We start from the raw sequence: 21,288 nt of genomic DNA, 5'->3' as shown, positions 1-21,288 counted from the left end.
AAAGAATAAGCAACACGAACCCAACCAAAAACTAGGGGTGATATCTGATGCTCCGGAAGGATAAGCAGATCCTGCTCCACATGTGGCACCCGTCGTGTTGCTCATGTGATAACAAATAATTGGTATTCTACAAATTATTCTAATATGACGTGCTCCTATCGAAACGCGCTTCTGGCGTTTATACTAAATTTAGTCCAGGTATCTATGATGAGTTTATTGTGAAGAGCATACTTTTCAAGTTTTTTTTTCTCCATGGGATATTAGAACCGATAGTCATAAATATAGTTCTAAACTAAATAATGATAATAACAACAAAAGGCTTAACCCGGACCATGCAAAAAGTAACCTATAAAAGTGCTTTCCATTTCGTTACACCACTGTCCCAGCTAGGCTATGGAAAGGTTTGGATCTCGCTAACATGTTTAACCCCGCCACATTCTGTATACAGTCAAGAGCCTGTAATTCAGAGGTTGTCGTTTGTTGATGTGTTACATATTTTTTCCGTTCATTTATTTATGTCCCAACTACGATATTAGAGGGGCATTATTTTTTCTGGTCTGTTCGTCTGTTCGTTCGTCTGTCTGTCCGTCCGTCCGTTCGTTCGTTCGTTCGTTCGTTCGTCTGTTCGTTCGTCCGTTTGTTCGTTCGTTCGTCTGTCCCGCTTCAGGTTAAAGTTTTTGGTCGAGGTAGTTTTTGATGAAGTTGAAGTCCAATCAACTTGAAACTCAGTACACATGTTCCCTATATATATGACAGGATCTTTCTAATTTTAATGCCAAGTTAGAGTTTTTACCCCAATTTCACGGTCCACTGAACATGGAAAACATAGAAAATGTTAGAAGGGGTCGAGTTTATGAAAAAGTGGGGCGATTAGGTGTGGGGCGTTTTGCCAGTGGGGCGATTTGTCCTGCTTCCGATGACACGACACTATCAGTGGCGGATCTAGAAATTTTCCGCATAAGTGGGGGCCCACTGGCTGCCTAAGAGGGGACACGATTTCGTCACGCTTCAGTGATTCCCTATATAAACAATCACATTTTTTTCTCAAAAGGGGGACCCAGGCCCCCCAGGCGCGGATCCAGAAGTGGTGGGGTGGGGGTGGGGGTTGGGACCCCATTTTTTTTTGACGATCAATCGATTTGAATGGAGACGTCTAGATGGAACCCCCCCCCCCCCCCCTTTTTGTTCTGGGTTAGGACCCCCTTTTAAATGGCTGGATTCGCCCCTGCCCAACTAAATCCGCCTCTGACTCAGTGATTTGGTAGCAACTACTATGAAAACTTGTCATGTGGGTGGACATTATTTAATGCCAAAATTCTATGAAAAACTGTCCAGGTCTGACTGCCCTTTAATATCAAGTAACAGATAAGGCAAACGTTTTCTTATATAACTGATCCAGGATTCTTTATTTTACTGAATCCATTGTAATAAGCTCTTGAAAATTTGTTGATATAATATGCGAACCGGCTTCCATACTTTTGTTCACGTGTTTGTTCAACTGTTACTGTTACTGTTACTGGTAATTTCCTCCTCTCTCAGGAGCACTCCCAAAGGGATACATAGATTTTAAAGTATAGTCAACAGTTCTTTTTTCCCGCCTCAAAAACAACGTGTTTGCGTATTATCTCCCCTTTCCGGAAGTTTCTATGATTTTGCGAAACGAAAGGGAAACTAAAAGTACAATTTCTAAAACTTCCTTGATTGATAGCTGATTGAATGTTGAATGAGGTACAATTTTTAAGACTTGTTTGCTTTGTTTTCTTTCTTTGACATTTGAAAAACTAGACATGCCATGCATGCAGTGAGTTTGTAAACTGTAAATGGAAATGTCTTACAGCGTGGACAGTGCCAGTGCAGCTTGAGAGCATGATACATGTTTTTTTTTTTAAAATACATCTGAACTTTTCGGTTTCCATGACAGGGTGCCTAGTACAGTAAACCAACTGAACTGTAACATTAACTTTAAGAAGAAGAAGCTAAACAAGTTACCCATTACCAAGACTAGTCTACATGTACTAGCACACTAAAGTTCTAGAAGGAAATTCCCAACACTGGCAAATTGCCTCAATTATTCACCAACTTGGCCCACTCTAGTTTGCTAACTCATCCCACATATAAAAACGGATAGTTCCATTGAGTAATTAAGGTTCATCATAATAAATGGACAAATATGGCCGTATTTTTACCTCAAAAACTACTCTGTGTACAGACTTACCTTAGCTGTTTGGAAAGTTTTAATGCCTAGCATCCACTAGATATATAAAAGTTAAATGCATTTTGTGTTTAAGAAAGATAAAATCTTTCTTGGTTTTTGATGGGCATTTTTTTTCCTTTCTGCAGAAGGTGTATCAATTATTATATCTAGTGGATGCCATGCCATTACTTCAACAATGAGCAAACCCCATACCACATAGTTAGCTATAAAACATTTTAAAGGCCCTAAAATCACTAATGACTTCTGCATTTTCAATTGTCCCCTTGATAAAATGCCATTATTTATATCTATTTGAGCATTTAATATTTGTCACATATGTGAAAGTCTGCAGTGTTAGCCCAAAGTCGGATACCCCAGACTAGTAAAATTTCAGTTGGACTAGCAAGTTTTTGTAAAACTTTTGGACCAATAAGAAAAATGTCAGAATATTGGTCTTCAGACTAGTAGTTGAAAAAGTTTTTGGTGAAGACAGGCCTGGATTATGTGAAACCAATGGTGATGTCTAGATATGCATTTCTGGAATGATGACTTTAAACCGGAAAAGATCATCAATTTTGCTTGCCTTCATGACCTCATTAAAGACATTAACCAGAAAGAAAGCACCTGTATCCCTGCTCCTCTATCATGTCTATTAAATGTTTCCAGTACAAATCATAATGTACATTTTGTAGGGTAGTTTATAAATAATTGAGGTTCCGTAATCTTGATTCCCATGCGACTTAGCAAGGGTGTCGATCTTATTAGATTTTAATTTCTCAAATATTTTGTGCAAAACTTAAAAAACAAACAATTTCAACTTTGCATAACATGTGTTGGAAAGGACGACCCATACATTTTGTCATGTGGTGATGGTAATCACATGACAGATTCATCAGAAAAAACATATCCAGGAACTGGCCTATTCAATGCTATTGCTAACTATACAGAGCCTTGTGTTTATATCAGAATAATATAGAGCTCTATTTTTTCATACTGTCACACCATTGATATATATATATAACAATATATTTATTGTAGTTTATTTCATAATTGTTAAAAAGAGATAGCAGACCAGTTTACACAGCAGAATTAATCATGGAGGGCAATGAGAAGGAGCTAAACAATGTCAAGGTCATGTTGAGGTCAGTTCTGACCTCATCAAAGGGAGGTGTGCCAGCTCATGTTCTCCAAAGTAAGTCATTTATATATATAGGCATTAGGTCATAAGTCAACCCTGATCTTAGAATAGTAACAGCTGAATCAATCATAGCAATGACTAAACCAGGTACAGATCCAGTCATATTAAAAAGGGGGAGTTACACACTTCAAACACCATGAAGTGTTCTGTTCACATAATTTATAGAAAAACTAAGCTTGACAAAATGACTTCCACGATACATCGTGCACATGTCTGTAGCCAACTACGGCTTAGTATTTTAAAAATTTGATTATGATGTCAAATTTTCTTGCTTACCTGTGAAATTCATTAAATTCCTATTGTGACGTCAAGGAAAAAGGCGACTGTGTCTGATGACGTCACATAGAAAGAACACATCTTTTTGCGGGTAGTGTTAAGATGGTCTGCATATTGCGAATAAGTCATGAAGAAACAGATTTCAACACCTAATCGCATGCAATTATCCACTTTAAAAAACACTTAATTTTGAATATTTAAAATGTTGGCAAGCCTCTGGTTTTTCAATTTTTTGAAAATTTAGCTGTCTTGAGTAAATAAATATCTTATCACACTCAATGCAGTTGTTAAGTCTATATATATATTTATGTCTGAAGCTAGTTACGGCTAATTCTATAAATAACTTAATTACTATGACAAACATATGTATTGCTATATATTAAACAGGAGACTACAGAGAAGCTACATTTGAATCATTGCCGTACCAGAAGTTTGGTTACCGTAATCTAGATGCCTTCATCGAGAGCATGCCAGATGTTGTTAAAATAAGCAGGTAGGATATAAGTCAAGACTAAGTAGTCTCTGGTGTGGATTTTTTCTCCCTGTGTTGAAGTCCCATTGGTGGCCTTGGGCTATTTTTGGCTCTTTGGTTGGGTAATTGTCTGTTCATTCTGTTTGACACATTCCCTGTTTTTATTCTCAATTTTGTTAGTTGAAACTATTAAGTGTTCATGACTTTTCTGTTATTGATAAATTAATATTTAGTGTTAAATATAAAAAAGTAGATGTGGTATGAATACAAATGAGACAAATCTCCACAAAAGACCAAAATGACACAGAAATTAACAACTATAGGTCACTGTTTGGCCTGCAACAATGAGCAAAGCTCATACCTCATAGTCAGCTATAAAAGGCTCTGAAATGACAAAGGTAAAACAATTTAAACAAGAAAACCATCTGCTTTTATATTAATGTACATTTTAATAAACAAAAAAACATGTATGTAACACAGCCACACACAAAAACAACTGAATTACTGAGGTTCCTAACTTGGGACAGGCTCATACACAATGTGACAGGGTTGACCATGTTTGCGGGTGCCCAACCCTTGATTCTCTTACCTGGGATAGTGGTTTTACAGTATAACAAACTATAATTATCAGTTGTAAAAGGCTGTTACATGTTATACTTTATATGTTAATTTTATATTTGATTTTTAGAACTCCCACAGGTGAAATCTATCATGCTGTGGCAGATGAGAGTACGGCTCATATAGCTAAAATGGTGTCTAAACAACGTACTATAAAGAAAAAGAAAAGTTTAAAGGTCAGGAAAATATAGTGTTATAGATTATACATATTTAATGATCAAAGCATACTTTTTGATTGGGTGAGTTGTTTCAATTTTCAGTCCACATAACACTAGAGAAAATGAAAATTGAGTAAACATGATAAAATGAACTTCTAAAATCAATGGAATAAACTCAGATGGTCCTGAAGGGTACTAAGCTATTTCTGCTCCAATAATGGTGTCCATCATGTCATGCATGTTACATTGCAAGAAAACTAATTGTTTTAATGTATTGATTATTGTTTGTGCACAACTTCCAGAACTATTGTGCTATATATTTTGTGGAGGTTAGTACTTATTTGAGCAGGAAGCTGATCAATGCAAACCTTCATTCTGGATATGCTAAACAGACAATCCTAGTCAATTAAGACTTGAGATAACTTCCACTCATTAGACTACTAAGCCCACTGGGCCACCAAGCTGAGGCTCCTTTGCACATATATATAAAAAATACAAAAAATGAATTGAAATGGAAAAAGTCAATAATTATTTTTTAAAACTTCTTTATATCTATTTTACATTTTATTCTTACAGCCAGCAAGGAGGAGACCAGCGCCAAGGTCGGCACCATTCTATTCCCCATGGCGACCACAGCAACACATAGTACTTCAGCCCCTGAGACCATGGCCTGGTAAGAGACCACCCCCAAAGAGAACAACAAGGTCCCATGGGATGGACTATAATACACAGCAGTCTCAGACACGACCGTATGGCAGGAACCTCACTGGACAACAGCACCATCACCTGACAGTACATACCGATGGAGGAAGGAGAAAAGTTGACTTCCAGGGTCCAGCTAGATTGTTACTGGAAACTCCAAATCAAAAACAGGTGTGACTATAATAAAATAATATTTTTTAAGGCAAATATTATAACATTAAGTTAAAACTTATGGAGGAATGACACATCTTGTTTGAAAATTTTACATCTAATTTGGTATGTTCTTGTCCAACACCTATCATAAGGGTCCAGCTAGATTGTTACTGGAAACTCTTAATCAAAAATAGATGTGGCAAAACTTCATTTATCTGATGTCCATCTGTTTATTAACAATCTTCTCCTATACATGCTATACTAGTTAAACAATGAGAAATATTTCTCTATGCTTTTGCAATCATATAAGTGTTACAAATGATTAAAACACAGCTGCATTTTGCGGTGTTTGCTACAAATTCATGTTTATCAACAGATGTGGTGAATTTTGTTGTATATTTTCTCCTTTTGAAGTTTATATTCCTATTTTGCAAGGACTTATTTTTTTTCAGTAATTTTAATGCCAAATTAGAATTTTTACCCTATTTTCATGGTTCACTCAACATGGAAAATGATATCGCTAGTAGGATACCTGTGTATTACGGACACATTCTTGTTTCAATATGAAAAAGAAGATGTGGTATGCTTGCCAATGAGACAACTTTTCACAAGAGACCAAATGACAAAGAAATTAACAACTATAGGTCACCGTAAGGCCTTTAACAATGAGCAAAGCCCATACCACATAGTCAGCTATAAAAGGCCTTGAAAGTGAAATGACAAAGATAAATAAGAAAATAAGAAAATTTCTTGCACACTAAAATTGTTATTAAACATTTACATCTGTAACCAAATTGACCATCATGTTTTTAACACAGTGTAAGACAATTCTCAAGAGACTTTTTATTTCAGACACAAAGCTACTCAGTTAACAGATTTGAGCAGCCCCCAAGATTTAGAAAACTTCAAGAACAACAAACACCAACTACAGAGTATCCAGTTAAAAAAGGTATAATAGAATATAAAGGGAAAATATAATCTTCAATTAGATATAAAAAAATAAAAAATTACATACTATATTATACATTAGTGATTTGATCAACATGAACTATAGATGGAAAAAACAAGACTCTTTATTCAGACAATTATATTTTATTTCTTTAAAATGTTTCATTTATTGAAAATAGTTAATTACAATATATATACATGATATAGATCAAGATATAATGTCAAAGCATGTTTTTTTCAAGAATTTCCTGTTAGTGATTAAGATAAATCTTTGTAGATCAAAACTGCATAGATGTCATTTGATCTTTTGTCAAAAAAAATAAATAAAATAAAAAGTTTTTTTTTTCCTATCTACCTACCCTTTCCAAGTGTTGTAGGGAAAACTAAAATTCAATTTTCAATGGCCCTATGTAGTAATATCAGGATATTAGTACTTAGTCTAATCTTAACTGGAAAATAGGATAATATTAAAAGAATAAACAACATGAACAATGTCTAAATGTTCAGGCTTTAATTTTATCTTTATTTTGGTAAGTTGATGCATGTTAACGATCTGCATTTTTATTTAAAACTTCTATATAAGGGATATTCCATTAAAATGTATGTAGGAGGGTAGGAAGGGAAGTTAATTATTGAATGTGGGTCATGGGTCTTTTCAGTATGCATCTATTAATTTTATACGAAATCATATTGAAAATTGTTCTTAGTTCATTGTGGTTGTAGGGATATTTTGAAAGTCCCTTTCCAGTCCCTCCCTCATACATTTAATGGATTAGCCCTAATGATTCTACAGGTTATTATATGAGCCTGGAACATCAAGTTGTATGTGCATTTTCTGAGTAGGTTTTTATGCCCCACCTACGATAGTAGAGGGGCATTATGTTTTCTGGTCTGTGCCTCCGTTCGTTCGTTCGTTCGTCCGTCTGTGCGTCCGTTCGCTTCAGGTTAAATTTTTTGGTCTAGATAGTTTTTGAAGAAGTTGAAGTTCAATCAACTTGAAACTTAGTACACATGCTCCCCATGATATGATCTTTCTAATTTTAATGCCAAATTATAGTTTTGACCCCAATTTCATGGTCCACTGAATATAGAAAATGATAGTGCAAAGTTCAGGTTAAAGTTTTTGGTCAAGGTAGTTTTTGATGAAGTTAAAGTTACATCAACTTGAAACTTAGTACACATGTTCCCTATGATATGATCTTTCTAATTATAATTCCAAATTATAATTTTGACCCCAATTTCACGGTCCACTGAACATAGAAAATGATAGTGCGAGTGGGGCATCCGTGTACTATGGACACATTCTTGTTTTTTAAATATTTTAAACAAATATAATTTATTGTTGGTAATCATTCCTTACCAGTCACCATCCTATAGATTAATGACAATTGGTTATATTGATGATTTAGAATCTTCATAGAATCTGGATTCAGTGTTAATTTACTCTTTTGATGTGTCATTTGTATGTAAGAGTTATCTCCCTTTGTACTATGTTCTATTATAATTTCAACAAGTATTGTGAATCAATGAGGTTATTGTCACCCTTGATTGCACAAGTATCTAATATTCACTTGCGTGTATAGTTATTTGATTTCATCACACTTTTAATTTGGAAATTGGAGCATATTACCCTTTGGAGACAATAATTAGCCAATCAAAATTAATATTACCTGTGATCACTTTTAAAGTCATAAGACAATGTAAGAAACCTCAAATTAAAAAAAAATATGCATATGTTTTTTTATAACTCAATGGATAGTTTTTATTATAAAAGTTATGTACATATACTTTTTTTTGAAGAAAATTCTTTGATTTGTCCATATTTAGAAGAAGTTTACTTTATTTTCAATGCTTCCTTCCAGGAAGCAATTCCCCCGACATATTTTTCGTATGCAAGTGACCTCAGTTTGACCCGTCTCGGAAAAATCCGGTGATGGCAATATGCATGGATGTCCTTAAAATAAACTATAATCTGATTGCACATGTTAAACATGTGCTCAATATCCATGCTTTTTTTGTTGATTGTTGACAAACAAGTGACAATCGTTAAACTTCATCTTCAAAACACGAACTTTAATTATCTGCCATATTTTGCAACAACACTGACCAAAAAAAAATGACGATTATACGAAATTTATGCGAAAAAAATGATAAAATCTTGCACAGAAGACTAAGTTTATGATGTTTGTATGCATTGGTTCTAGAATTGGAATAACATTATTTTTCACCGGTCACTCATTTCTTAAGTCAGACTTTAATCTCCAGATAAATGGAAACAAGTCAACAAGCACAATTAATTTTTTTTTTGGGGGGGGGGTCTCATTTTCGTACTCATTTTGGGATAAATTTTTGGTCCAGATGTCGAAACTGGGGTTAATAACCACCCTTCACAAATTCTATCTGTTTTATAAGAAAAAAAAATCATTATATATTATTTTATTTCAGCTTCACCGCCAAGAAGTGCATCTTCACCATCAAGATCCCCCAAAAAGACCTCTCCTAAAACATTTGTACAACCAGTAGATATGGCAAAAAGTAAGTAATGATGATAATTCTTTTGACCTAAACAATATAAACAGATTTAATCTATGAAGGACAAAATCTTCCACAATAGTAACATAAGTCACTTCAAAGAGAACCATATATCATTGATGGAATACATTACATGCATAAATAAGTTTGTTGTTTAGAGCTAGAAATTGACATTTTATACTGCAATATGCTTTTCTTTTGTTTGTATGTTTTACAGTAACAGCTTAGTTTTACTTGGCCTTGTCTTTATCTTGATTGATTTTCATTTTTTTTTCTTACTTTTTAAGATTGTTGGAATTTTTCAGGTACTTTGATTGGACACTACTTTTAATAAAATTGATTGGTTACTACACAGCTAATCATCTTTTGCTTTTTTGTTGTTTTTCAGTTAAAGATGGGAAGAAATATTATGATACACTGATTGAATACTGTAAGTCTAACCATGTTAGTGATCTGAAGTTTGAAACTATGCCAAGTCGGATAGGACAAGTTTATTGTTATGCCAGCTCAACCAACATAAATAAACGAGTCTATGGCAGTGGAGGTGAGATTCTTGTCTAACCATTATATACAAAATGTAAATTCATACTGAAAAATACATTTTTTAGATATACCAAATTAGGACGAAAATTCAAAACGAGATTTCTAATCAATTTGCATAATCAAACTATCAACATGATTAAACACATCATACAAATGGATAACAACTGTCATATTCCTGACTTGGTACTGGTATTTTCTTATGTAACAAATGGTGGATTGAACCTGGTTTTAAAGCTCACTATTAATCTCTCACTTGTATGACTCATAAAAAATTCCATTATATTGACAACAATGTGTGAAGATTCTTCTACAAATATAATAAGACAACTTTATTACGACCAACCTGTCACCAAAGTGGGGCATCAGTTTAGATGTATGGGGCCAAAATAAAAATATGGTTTGTTTCCCCTCGCCCGACCGACTTAGAGAAATCCCGCCGACTCAAAAGTTTTTATTCCGTTTTTTTGCAACATATTTTTTTAATTTCTGGAAATTTTTCGGGGTTTTTTCCGGTGCCGATGATCATTTTATGGTGACCAAAAATCAGCGGTATTGTTTTTGAATTTCAAACATCCTGTATTATTTTGTATACATTCCGATCACGTGATCGACTGGTTTATTTAACCGAGAGATCGTTAATTCACCCAACGATGTCAAATATCGAAGGGACCAGTTCAATAAATGATCAAAATGGCGCCATTTGCAAAACTTTTACTGCCAAATTAACCTTTCCTTCCTCCAATTTTTCGCTTTTAAAAGATACCAAACTTAAGAAAGGAATGGACAGAGACATTTAATGCATGTCTCGGGTGCTGAAAAGTTCATTTCTAACAAATATAAGGGAAGTGTTACCCCCTTCTCTGACAACGTGGTCTCGACCATTGATTGAACCATCTTTGACTATATCATTACTTTTTCGCGTTTACTACCAAACTGTAAAACCTGAATTGTTTGAAGGAGGCAACCCTGTTATCAAGGGATTCATTATAAGCCCGTATATTACGATTACTTGTCCATCCGTGGCTCTTTTTCAAATGGATAAGGGAATAAACAAAACGAAAATTTTGTGTAAATATATATGAAATATCGATATTTGTCAACCAATCATCAATATCTATTGTTTTAATATTGCTTTAAATTTAATGTAAACAGAGGATGGCTTGGATTAGGAATAGTATTTAATGCTATAAAGGCCACAAATGTAAACAGGAAGTTATATCAGCCAGGAAGGGAGATAATTTGGGAGGGAAAGACCTAAAAGAAGTATTGTCAAATCTTGACAAACTTATCTGGTGGCACGTTTTCAAATGTTTAAAAAATATAGAATTATCAAACACAACCTCTAATCAAAGAGCAGAATGCTCTGAGGGATACGATTGCCATAGTTTTCATTGACACATGTATAGCAGTTCTGCCAAATTTTCATTAAACAAATGCATGAGATTTGGCCAAAATTCAAAAGATCAAAGAGGAAAGAAATAGATCCAAGAATACTGTTGCAAAAAAAGCATGAACATGCGCGAGTCTCAAGCATTTTTGGCCGGTAACCCTGGTACAGCTGGATAGTATTATTCTCTAAACTAATTCAACTGCACATGCAAAATGTAACAATCTGAATAGTCACTCAACTTAAAGAATAGCCAATCCCTGTTACAAGTGTATGAGCCATGTACTTATTGTGTTTTATCGAATTATAGTTATCCTGTACCATTGTAAACTCGTACCATAAAAAAAAAAAACTTGAACCATTGCTAACTCGTACCAATTTATTTAAATGCATTCAAATGATGAATATACATGATATACGTTACTTTCACCCAATACCTCTTAAGTCTGTAAAATGTATATAATTTGAAAGTACAATGACCAATTTGTAGCTTATGTTCCTTGTATATTGGATAAAAAATACTTTGGCAGATGTAGATAATTAAGGTATATACAGTTTCACCCGAAGAAAATTTTTCATGAATAATAAAATCTTAGCAGTTAGTCAAAATGATTGCCAAAATTATTTTTACTGTCTATAAATAAATGTAACAATGAAATTTAACTGATTCCTGTTAAGGGGGTCCGCATTTTCCCCGCAAAAAAAGCACATGGCTTTCAACAATTGTAAACATAGCATTCAATTTGTGATCATGGATTACAGCTTTAATTAACTTAAATTGGATATATACATATTCAACATGTTCAATTTTAATAAGGTACAGTTAAAGCAATGTTTTAACTTTCCTCTGGATTAAGTTCTACAGTGGCGGATCCAGAACTTTTCCTAAGGGGGAGCCCGCTGACTGACCTAAGAGGGGGCCCGCTCCAGTCATGCTTCAATGATTCCCTTTATCATCAACCATTCCACAAAAAAAGGGGGGCTGGATCCGCCTATGTTCTAGTTTGAAAGATCAGTTTTTTACACAGGAGTTAAATGAAAACTTAGACAAAAATAAAGAATGTTTTAAAGCATTAATGTTTTGGGTAAATTGTTTGATGGAACATTCTTCAGGTTGAACAACTACAGTACATGCATATATATATTTAAAACAGTTTGCTACTTAGTAGTCACTGTCAAAGAGGGAAAAAAATCACAGTCATGAACAATTCTGAGATACAAATCCAAATAAAATCAAATAAAATTAATGTCAAGTTGACACCTGACACAGAGAGCTACAAACATTTAGACAATTTAACACGTACATTTAAGTTGCTACAGATGGCTATATATGCCAGACATACACATAATCGATTTGTTTTGCTCTGTTGGATATTAAAAAAAATATCAAGATAAAAAAAAAAAAAAAAAAAAAAAAACCCTACCTACCTACCAACCTACAAAAATGTGGGTAGGGGTTTGGGGAAACATACATTCTTTTAATTGTGGCCTGGGATGTACAAATATCCTCATTTTCTCAACCTCCATTACAGGACCTATATATTATATTTATTGTTAATTTGTTCTCATCTGGAACAGATATTAAATATCTGCCACTGAACTTTAAGCAACCAACAATCAATAAATAGACAATTAGCATTAGCATTGTATCATTATGATGAGTTTCAATGATATTTGGTATGCAAATATATATAGGCATTTTCCATGCAGATTATATAACCCCACACACTCATTATGGTTCACTGACTTTGAAACTTTTACATAGGTTACAAGTTTTAATGTTTGTATTTAGGTTTGATGAAATCAGATTCCAGTAGAAATTGTTGCAAAGTTGTATTAGCATTGGCACATATCATGTTCATGGTTCATTGACTTTGAATATTTGCATTGCATGTTAAAGTTTTGATATTTTAATTATAACATTTGTGTTATCAAAATAACAAAAAGGTGTGATTTATCTTTGTGTTTACAGTTCAGTTATTTAATTCCAGATTTATTTGGATCTAGTGTAGAAGCAGAGTTTGCTGCCTGTCGAACTGCTTGTGTAGAGTTAGGACTCCTAAATGGTAAATATTTACATATTTAAATGTACTTATAGTTCTAGTTCATTCATAATGTTTTCAACTGCTATGTCCAGTTAGTTTGATGTTGAGAAAACATGTATGCCTAATTATTCCCTAATATAATTCAGGACTTTTATCATTTTTCAGTGATAGTTTAATGCAATGTATACAAAAAAGATACAAATGCAACTGCCATTATTGTAATGAGCTGGACAAAGTCGAAAACCAGCTTATACTACAATGATGTTGGGCAGATGAGTAGGCAGGGAAAAGTGGGGACAAACTCTGTGTAACTTACAAATGTAACATTGACAGTTTCCTGAAACTTGACATGAATAAAGTCCCTAATCATATGGCAATGTCCACAGCTCAAACACATCAAAAATGACAAAGTTATTCCTGACTTGGTACAAGCATTTTGTTATGTAGAAAATGGTGGATTAGACCTGGTTGTATAGCTAGCCAAACATCTCACTCAATTAGAAGTAAAACATGATGGCAGACAGGTAAACAAATTCCCAAATTTCTTGATTCACTTTGCTAAATATCTTTTATTTATTTTGTAAGGAAAGAAGAATAAAAACATTTTTTTTTATTGCACAGAGGTTATAGTGATCAAAACCAAAATGAGGTTTATACGATTACCTTGATTATATTATATCCTGAAGTCTGGTCATTTCGTTTGTCCAGTAAGTAGATCTGTTCATTTATTTAATAAGTAAATAAATGAACTAAGGGAAATAAATACCATCCAGCATTTTATCCATACTTGTATTAGTTTACTATTATAAATCAGTATTGTGTTGTAAACTGACACTATCTATGTGATTGCACATGTACTTTGTAATTAAAGATAAAAAAAAATGATAGGGCTACTATCCTATATATCGATAAATTGTTCAGAGGGCTGTTAACGGGTGCACTACTGCCTTTAATATGAATGTACCATGACCTTGTACCTCATGTGATAGATTATTTAATTTATTTATTTGTATTTGTATCTGGATGTATCTGGAGTTGATATCACCAGTCCAAAATGTAAGTGGAACATTCAAATTGACATTCATTCTTGTTGAAATAGATATCAGAAACTAGATAATATTTTGTTAAGATAAAACATTAAAATTTGGTGGTGTTAGTTCATGTAAGTTGGGACAATGGCTTCTCCATTGAGTCAGATGATACAAACCCCCCTATGTACATTTTGTAAAGAGGAAAAAATAACTGAGTGGATATGTTTTGACTGTGACAAACCATTATGCTACGAATGTAAAAGATGCCATTTATGGGATTTTGAAAGGAAAGATCATAGCATTGTGAGGATTTTCCCTTTGGAAGGGAAAGATCATAATATTGTGAGGGCTGTCCCTTTGGAAAATAGTGCCAATGAGAAACAAATTCTAAAGAAAGTTAATTGTAAGGACCACAAGGACCATTACTGTACTAACTATTGTATTGAGTGCAGGTGCCTGGTATGTCCTGAATGTGTGTCTTTAAATTCTTGTCATATGGGACATAAATTTAAAACTATTAATACAATTCATGAAGAAACTCTGAAAAAATTGGAGTCAGAAAAGATTTGCATAAAACAAAACCTCCTTCCCTTAGTAACTCGTAAACTAAAATCATTGAAGGATTGGTCTACTCTTCATGATAGTATATTTGAAGAAGAAAAGAAGAAAATTTTAGAACGCGCTGATGATTTGAAAAAATGGATCACAGAATGTTCAGACAATCTGGTGCATGAGCTCAAACAAATTTTAGTAAAGAATGCTAATATTTATTCTCAGGAGAAAGTTAAACTTCAACAGCTTCAGAAGGAATTGAAAGAAAAAATTAAATTCATTAATGAGTCTACAGTTAAAGATGATATAGAACAGATTCTAAACGATGTCAGCAATGAGTCTATCAATATTAAGCACCTTGATATTCCATTATTTATACAAAAAGAAGCTAAGAAATTTTCAGTGGAAAAATTTAGTGAAGAAAGTATTATTAGTATTTTTGGAACTTTAAAAAATTATGACCTAACAGCAGATGTGGAATGTAAAATAACAAAGTCATATAATTTACCTTGTTTAATGGATCAAGTTTATTACCATATATCAGTAGCTATAGCAAGCGATGAGACAATATTGATTGCAAATAGAAATAAAAAAATTGAATTGAAACCAGATAAAAGACCTAAATTTATAGTCTATAAAGATGAAATTACTGACATACTATTTTTAGAGACAAATGAGCTGGTCTTTGCAACTCAAGATTCCGTCAAAGTTAAGAATGAACATGACGAAATCCAAACACTTTTTACATTACCAAAAATGGAACAATCAGTTCTTGCTCTCTGTAGAAATAGAGATGGAAATATTATGATTCTTTTTACAGAATGTTTTCATAATGTTTTAGGCATAGTATTTTTACCAAGGAATATGTCAAGGAAATGTTACATAGAAGTAATATCTGGAAATGGAGATTCAGTGAAAAGAATTATCTGTGAAGAACAATTTTTGTTGTTATTTAGACCCCCAAATGATCATAGTACATTTAAAACATTTAAAATGACAGAGAATATGAATAAAGATATTTTAATTCTTAGTATGCTAGATAATGTTAAAGCTATCAGCCAAGACGGGAAATTAAGATGGCAGCAAGAACTTGCTCAACCTGTTGATGTAAAGTCTACACCATTAGGCAGTATTATTGTATTGTGTAAAAGTGGCTGCCTTTTTATTCTTAATTCTGATGGAAAATTTGTGAAAAAAATTAACATGGAAGGTGCTTCTTTGTTGTATCCCAGTTTTTGCTTCAAAAACGATAAAGAACTTGCCATTGTTGATGGAGAGGAACTGCATATTGCACAGTTTTCTTTTGTTGTATGATGAACCTTAATAGTGTAGACCAGTGATTTCAGACATTTAATATATAAAAAATCTGTGAAAAATTATCCATTACTACAATAGTTTCTACATGTGTTCTATATCCTAATCTAATTAAAGGTATATGAGCATGGTGAAATTCTTCACAATAGACCAAATGACACAGAAATTTTAAAATAACAATAGGTCATCGTGAGGCATTTTACAATGAGTAAAGCCTATGCCTCATAGATATAAAAGGCCCTGACAATTTAATATAAAACAATTCAAACATGAAAATTAACGGTCTAATTTGTGTACAAAATAACGACAACCACTGAATAATAGGATCCTAACTTGGGACACTCACATTCAGAATGTGGTGGGGTTTAACATGTTCGCAGGATCCCAACCCTCCCCTAACCTTGGACAGTGGTGTAACAGTACAACATAAGAAAGAAATATAAAAACCATTTGAAAAAGGCTGAACTCATCAGATGAATACAAATAAAAATTTATCTAACAATAACATAGTCAAGGACAATGATTGGTACTTGTACATATACCAGCAACAAAAAGACACTAGGTACAGGTCTGAGAGTATTTCTAGTTACTAACAGGCGGTTCAAAGCCAATAACAACTGATTACAAATATCATACATCTAAAACTAGCATGTTTCATTGACAATTACAATAAATCTGTTTCAGTCTTTTTTTATGCCCAACCTTAGATAGTACACCTACTATAGTAGAGGGGCATTATGTTTTCTGGTCTGTGCCTCCGTCGGTCTGTCTGTCCATTCATTCGTCTGTCAATCCGGTCGTCCCACTTCAGGTTCAAGATTTTGGTCAAGGTAGTTTTTGGTGAAGTTGAAGTCCAATCAACTTGAAAATTGGTACACATGTTCCCCATGATATAATCTTTCTAATTTTGATGCCAAATTTAAGTTTTGACCCCAATTTCACTGTCCACTAAACATATAGAAAATGATAGTGCGAAGTCCAGTTTAAAGTTTTGGTTAAAGTATTTGGTCAAGGTAGTTTTTGATGAAATTAAAGTCCAATCAACTTGACACTTAGTACACATGTTCGCTATGATATGAACTTTCTAATTTTAATTTCAAATTAAAGTTTTGACCCTGATTTTACGGTCCACTGAACATTGAAAATGATAGTATCAAGTTCAGGTTAAAGTATTTGGTCAAGGTAGTTTTTGATGAAATTAAAGTCCAATCAACTTGACACTTAGTACACATGTTCCCTATGATATGAACTTTCTAATTTTAATTTCAAATTAAAGTTTTGACCCTGATTTTACGGTCCACTGAACATTGAAAATGATAGTATCAAGTTCAGGTTAAAGTTTTTGGTCAAGGTAGTTTTTGATGAAGTTGAAGTCACATCAACTTGAAACTTAGTACACATGTTGCTTATGATATGATCTTTATAATTTTAATTCCAAATTTAAGTTTTGACCCCAATTTCACGGTCCACTAAACATTGAAAATGATAGTGAGATATGGGCATTCGTTTACTATTGACACATTCTTGTTTTAACATATCAGGTGAAATAAAGATATTATCAGATATTATGAATTTTGTTATGCCCCACCTACGATAGTAGAGGGGCATTATGTTTTTTGGTCTGTGCGTCCGTCTGTCTTTTCGTTCGTTCGTCCGTCCGTTTGTCCGTCCGTTCATCCCACTTCAGGTTAAAGTATTTGGTCAAGGTAGTTTTTGATGAAGCTGGAGTCTAATCAACTTGAAACTTTAAACACTTGTTGCTTATGATATGATCTTTCTAATTTTAAAGCCAAATTAGACTCTTGACCCCAATTTCATGGTCCACTGAACAGAGAGAAAATGAAAGTAGGAGTTTCAGGTTAAAGTTTTTGGTCAAGGTAGTTTTTGATGAAAATGAAGTCCAATCAACTTGAAACTTAGTACACATGTTCCCTATGATATGATCTTTCAAATTTTAATGCCAAATTTTTTTTTTACCCATTCTTAGGTCCATTGAACATGGAAAATGATAGTGCGAGTGGGGCATCTGTGTACTTTGGACACATTCTTGTTTGTTTAATGTTGAAATTTTATAAGATTTATTCTATATCCTTCTAGGTATATATATCATATTGTAAATAACACTTTTAAAGGATAGAAATTGAATCAAATCTGTCAGCTTCAATTAATCAGATGGAGACATTAGCACAAAACAACAAAAAAATTAAGAGACTAACTTTCAGTTTTAGAGTACTCACTGTTAGGCTGAAAGCCAATTACAACTTATAACAAATCCATATAAAAAACAGATGTGGTATGATTGCCAATGAGACAACTCTCCACAAGAGACCAAAATAACACAGACATTAACAACTATAGGTCACTGTACGGCCTTCAACAATGAACAAAGCACAGACCACATAGTCATCTAATAAATAAATATATAATGACTGTGTCTGCATAGTCATGTATGTTTGACAATTTTTGATTAAATCTGTAAAATTGCTAGACATATAGATTTTGAATCCGCATGGATCAAGTATAACATATAATAAGGAATATTATGTCTTTAATAAAATTGAGAATGGAATTGGTAATGAGTCATCAACAAATCAAAGAGCAGAAAACAGCTTAGAGTCTTAAACACAACAAGAAAATTCTACACCTGGACTAATGCTATTTGTTAAAGACTGGATTATTTCCCTTCAATACACCAAGAAGGATTTATAAGACATGACTTGTGTTTTTTTTCACTAAAGCTGAGCATTAGTTTTAGGACTGCTCAATGGTCTTTTGGTTCTTCCTCACAAAAAAAGAAAACCATGATAATCCAAACTACTAACATGACTAACAGGATGACCTTTAATTGAAGAAAGAAAGAAAGAATTTCTGTAATTTGATAAAGTACCTACATCCTATTTTGTAAAAAGTATAAATGGATGACTAATACCTAAAAAAAAAGATGGATAGCTGTATGTAATTTAAATGAAGTCTTGCATGGTTCCTACATTCATGATCATGTTGTTTTATGTCAATTACCAGCATTACTTTTAGATGTGTGAATTGGTAAATTTTACCTGTTTTTTTTCAGAATCACCTATACCAATCTCAGGACAAAATATAATATCACCCGACAATCACTCAGATTCTAACCAGGCTGTAAAGTCAAGGGTCAAACAGGTAGGTATTGTTTATTTACAAGTGCCAGTGAAATACAGTAAAACACATGCAGGTCAATAGATCAATGGCCAGTGAAGTATGTATGGCATTCATTATCACTGAACTAGTATATATTTGTTTAGGGGCCAGCTGAAGGACGCCTCCGGCTGCGGGAATTTCTCGCTACATTGAAGACCTGTTGGTGACCTTCTGCTGTTGTTTTTTCAATGGTCGGGTTGTTGTCTCTTTGACACATTCCCCATTTCCATTCTCAATTTTATTGATGCTGACTTTTTAGAAAGTCATGGTTGCTGACATGTTTTTCATCTGTTACAATGAAAAATGGAGGATAAACCTGTACTGGCACACCAAATATCACACATTTAGGATATTTCATGTCCAAGTTTCTTATTATTTGTATATGAATCCTGGAGGTGTATCCTAAACAGATAAAGTAGCAAATTTTCTTTATCAGCACAGCCATATGGATGCCCCTCATTAGATAGTACCCTGACTGTAGCCTCCTTTTTAATCCACTTTCATTTAGTTCTTAAAAATTGATTGAAAAGATTTCCATTTTCTATCATACAAATGTATTTCTTTAAGACTCATTTCTTATAATAAGTATAAAAAAGAAAATGTGGTGTGACTGTCTAGAGACGACTCTTCACAAGAGACAAAATGACACAAAAATAAACAACTATAAGTCACTGAACGGCCTTCAAGAATGAATATAAGAGGCACAGCTTAAAATAAGGTTCACATGCATGTTAAAAAGAACATGAGACTCCAAAAATTACCATAATAAGGTAAATTTTATTTAAAATATTCAATTGTTTTGAAACAATATATAATACAAATAGGATACCGTTGTTTCCATGTTGACTTCTGGTGTATTTAAACAAAGTTATCTGCATCTTTATCATGTATTATCAAGAATTTTGATTGTTTAACTGTATATATCAGACATAAAGGACATCAACAAATATTTCCTCTGATGGATTTATAAGGGAGAATAATGTTACCCAAACTATAGGCTGCATAGTTCCTTTAAGGTAGAGATGGCATGATATAGAAGTTCGTTTATAATAAGTTGTTAATGAAAGAAATAATCTGAAATATTAATTCCACTGGAAGAAATATTACAATAATTGTTTCTGACCAAATAAAGTTTAAGATATTTGTTCAAACGGGAATAGATTGTTTATATCAAACATTGTCGAATCTTCCGTAGGATTGATTTGATCTGCCAGATGGAGAAGTATTTTATAGTTTCTCTCTTGTTGGTGTAGTCTCTTGTACTGTCTAATATTTCCGCTAGGTCATGTTATCCTTTATATTGTAACGAGCTCGCCTTTCACTACAATTTTGGGTTCAGTGCATTAAGTGTCTCAGTTGCAAGCATGAACCAATATCGTTAATATGGCTAGATAACTCAAGATCTTCTAAGGATAAGTGATTTTATTAGCGGTCGGATAGTATCGACTGCATTAATTATAGTAATAGTAATAGTAACAATGACAAAAACAACTGGTCACACCTAACCACAATTCTTGGTATAGTTTTAACCACAATTCTTGGTAAAGTTTAACCTCAGTTATTGGTATACTTTAACCATATTTAGTGGGATACTATAACCGGCAGAGTTATTGGTATAGTTATACCACAGTTCCTGGTTATCATTAACCACAATAATTGGGTATCTTTAACCACAATTATGGGTTGTAACCAATGTCTACTAATTAATCATAACTTAATTATAATTGTCATGGCTGCCTTCACCAAGGGTTCGTAGCGTTCTGTGTATATCGACAGACTGAACACCCAAATGTAATTTCAGAAGCCTTTTATAGTAGAACTGACCAGTCACGTGATATCATAATACACTCATACAAGGTAAATCAGCAACATAAAGTCAATCATGTGAAACAAATATAAACCTGTTTCCTATAGGTAAACAGGTCAACAAGAATAATTATTTATATATATACACAATGATAAAACAACATTATAAACATGGTGCATAA

The 21,288-nt window shown here is 33.3% G+C and overlaps 1 protein-coding gene across 1 annotated transcript in view; it reads left to right on the top strand.

Moving 5' to 3' along the window:
- The first annotated feature begins 1,619 nt into the window (after window positions 1–1,619).
- Window positions 1,620–21,288, top strand: part of LOC134690669 (tudor domain-containing protein 7-like) — a 74,165-nt gene continuing 54,496 nt past the window's right edge. Inside the window, exons 1-10 of the mRNA XM_063550661.1 lie at window positions 1,620–1,728; window positions 3,233–3,386; window positions 4,056–4,161; window positions 4,829–4,934; window positions 5,493–5,789; window positions 6,624–6,720; window positions 9,165–9,254; window positions 9,640–9,795; window positions 13,173–13,247; window positions 19,194–19,282. Coding sequence (XP_063406731.1) covers window positions 3,290–3,386; window positions 4,056–4,161; window positions 4,829–4,934; window positions 5,493–5,789; window positions 6,624–6,720; window positions 9,165–9,254; window positions 9,640–9,795; window positions 13,173–13,247; window positions 19,194–19,282 — 1,113 coding nt within the window. The 5' untranslated portion in view covers window positions 1,620–1,728; window positions 3,233–3,289. The remainder of the gene's footprint in view (window positions 1,729–3,232; window positions 3,387–4,055; window positions 4,162–4,828; window positions 4,935–5,492; window positions 5,790–6,623; window positions 6,721–9,164; window positions 9,255–9,639; window positions 9,796–13,172; window positions 13,248–19,193; window positions 19,283–21,288) is intronic.

This window comes from Mytilus trossulus, chromosome 11 (assembly GCF_036588685.1).
Source record: "Mytilus trossulus isolate FHL-02 chromosome 11, PNRI_Mtr1.1.1.hap1, whole genome shotgun sequence".
Taxonomy (NCBI): domain Eukaryota; kingdom Metazoa; phylum Mollusca; class Bivalvia; order Mytilida; family Mytilidae; genus Mytilus; species Mytilus trossulus.
This window is presented reverse-complemented; position numbering and strand designations above follow the sequence as displayed.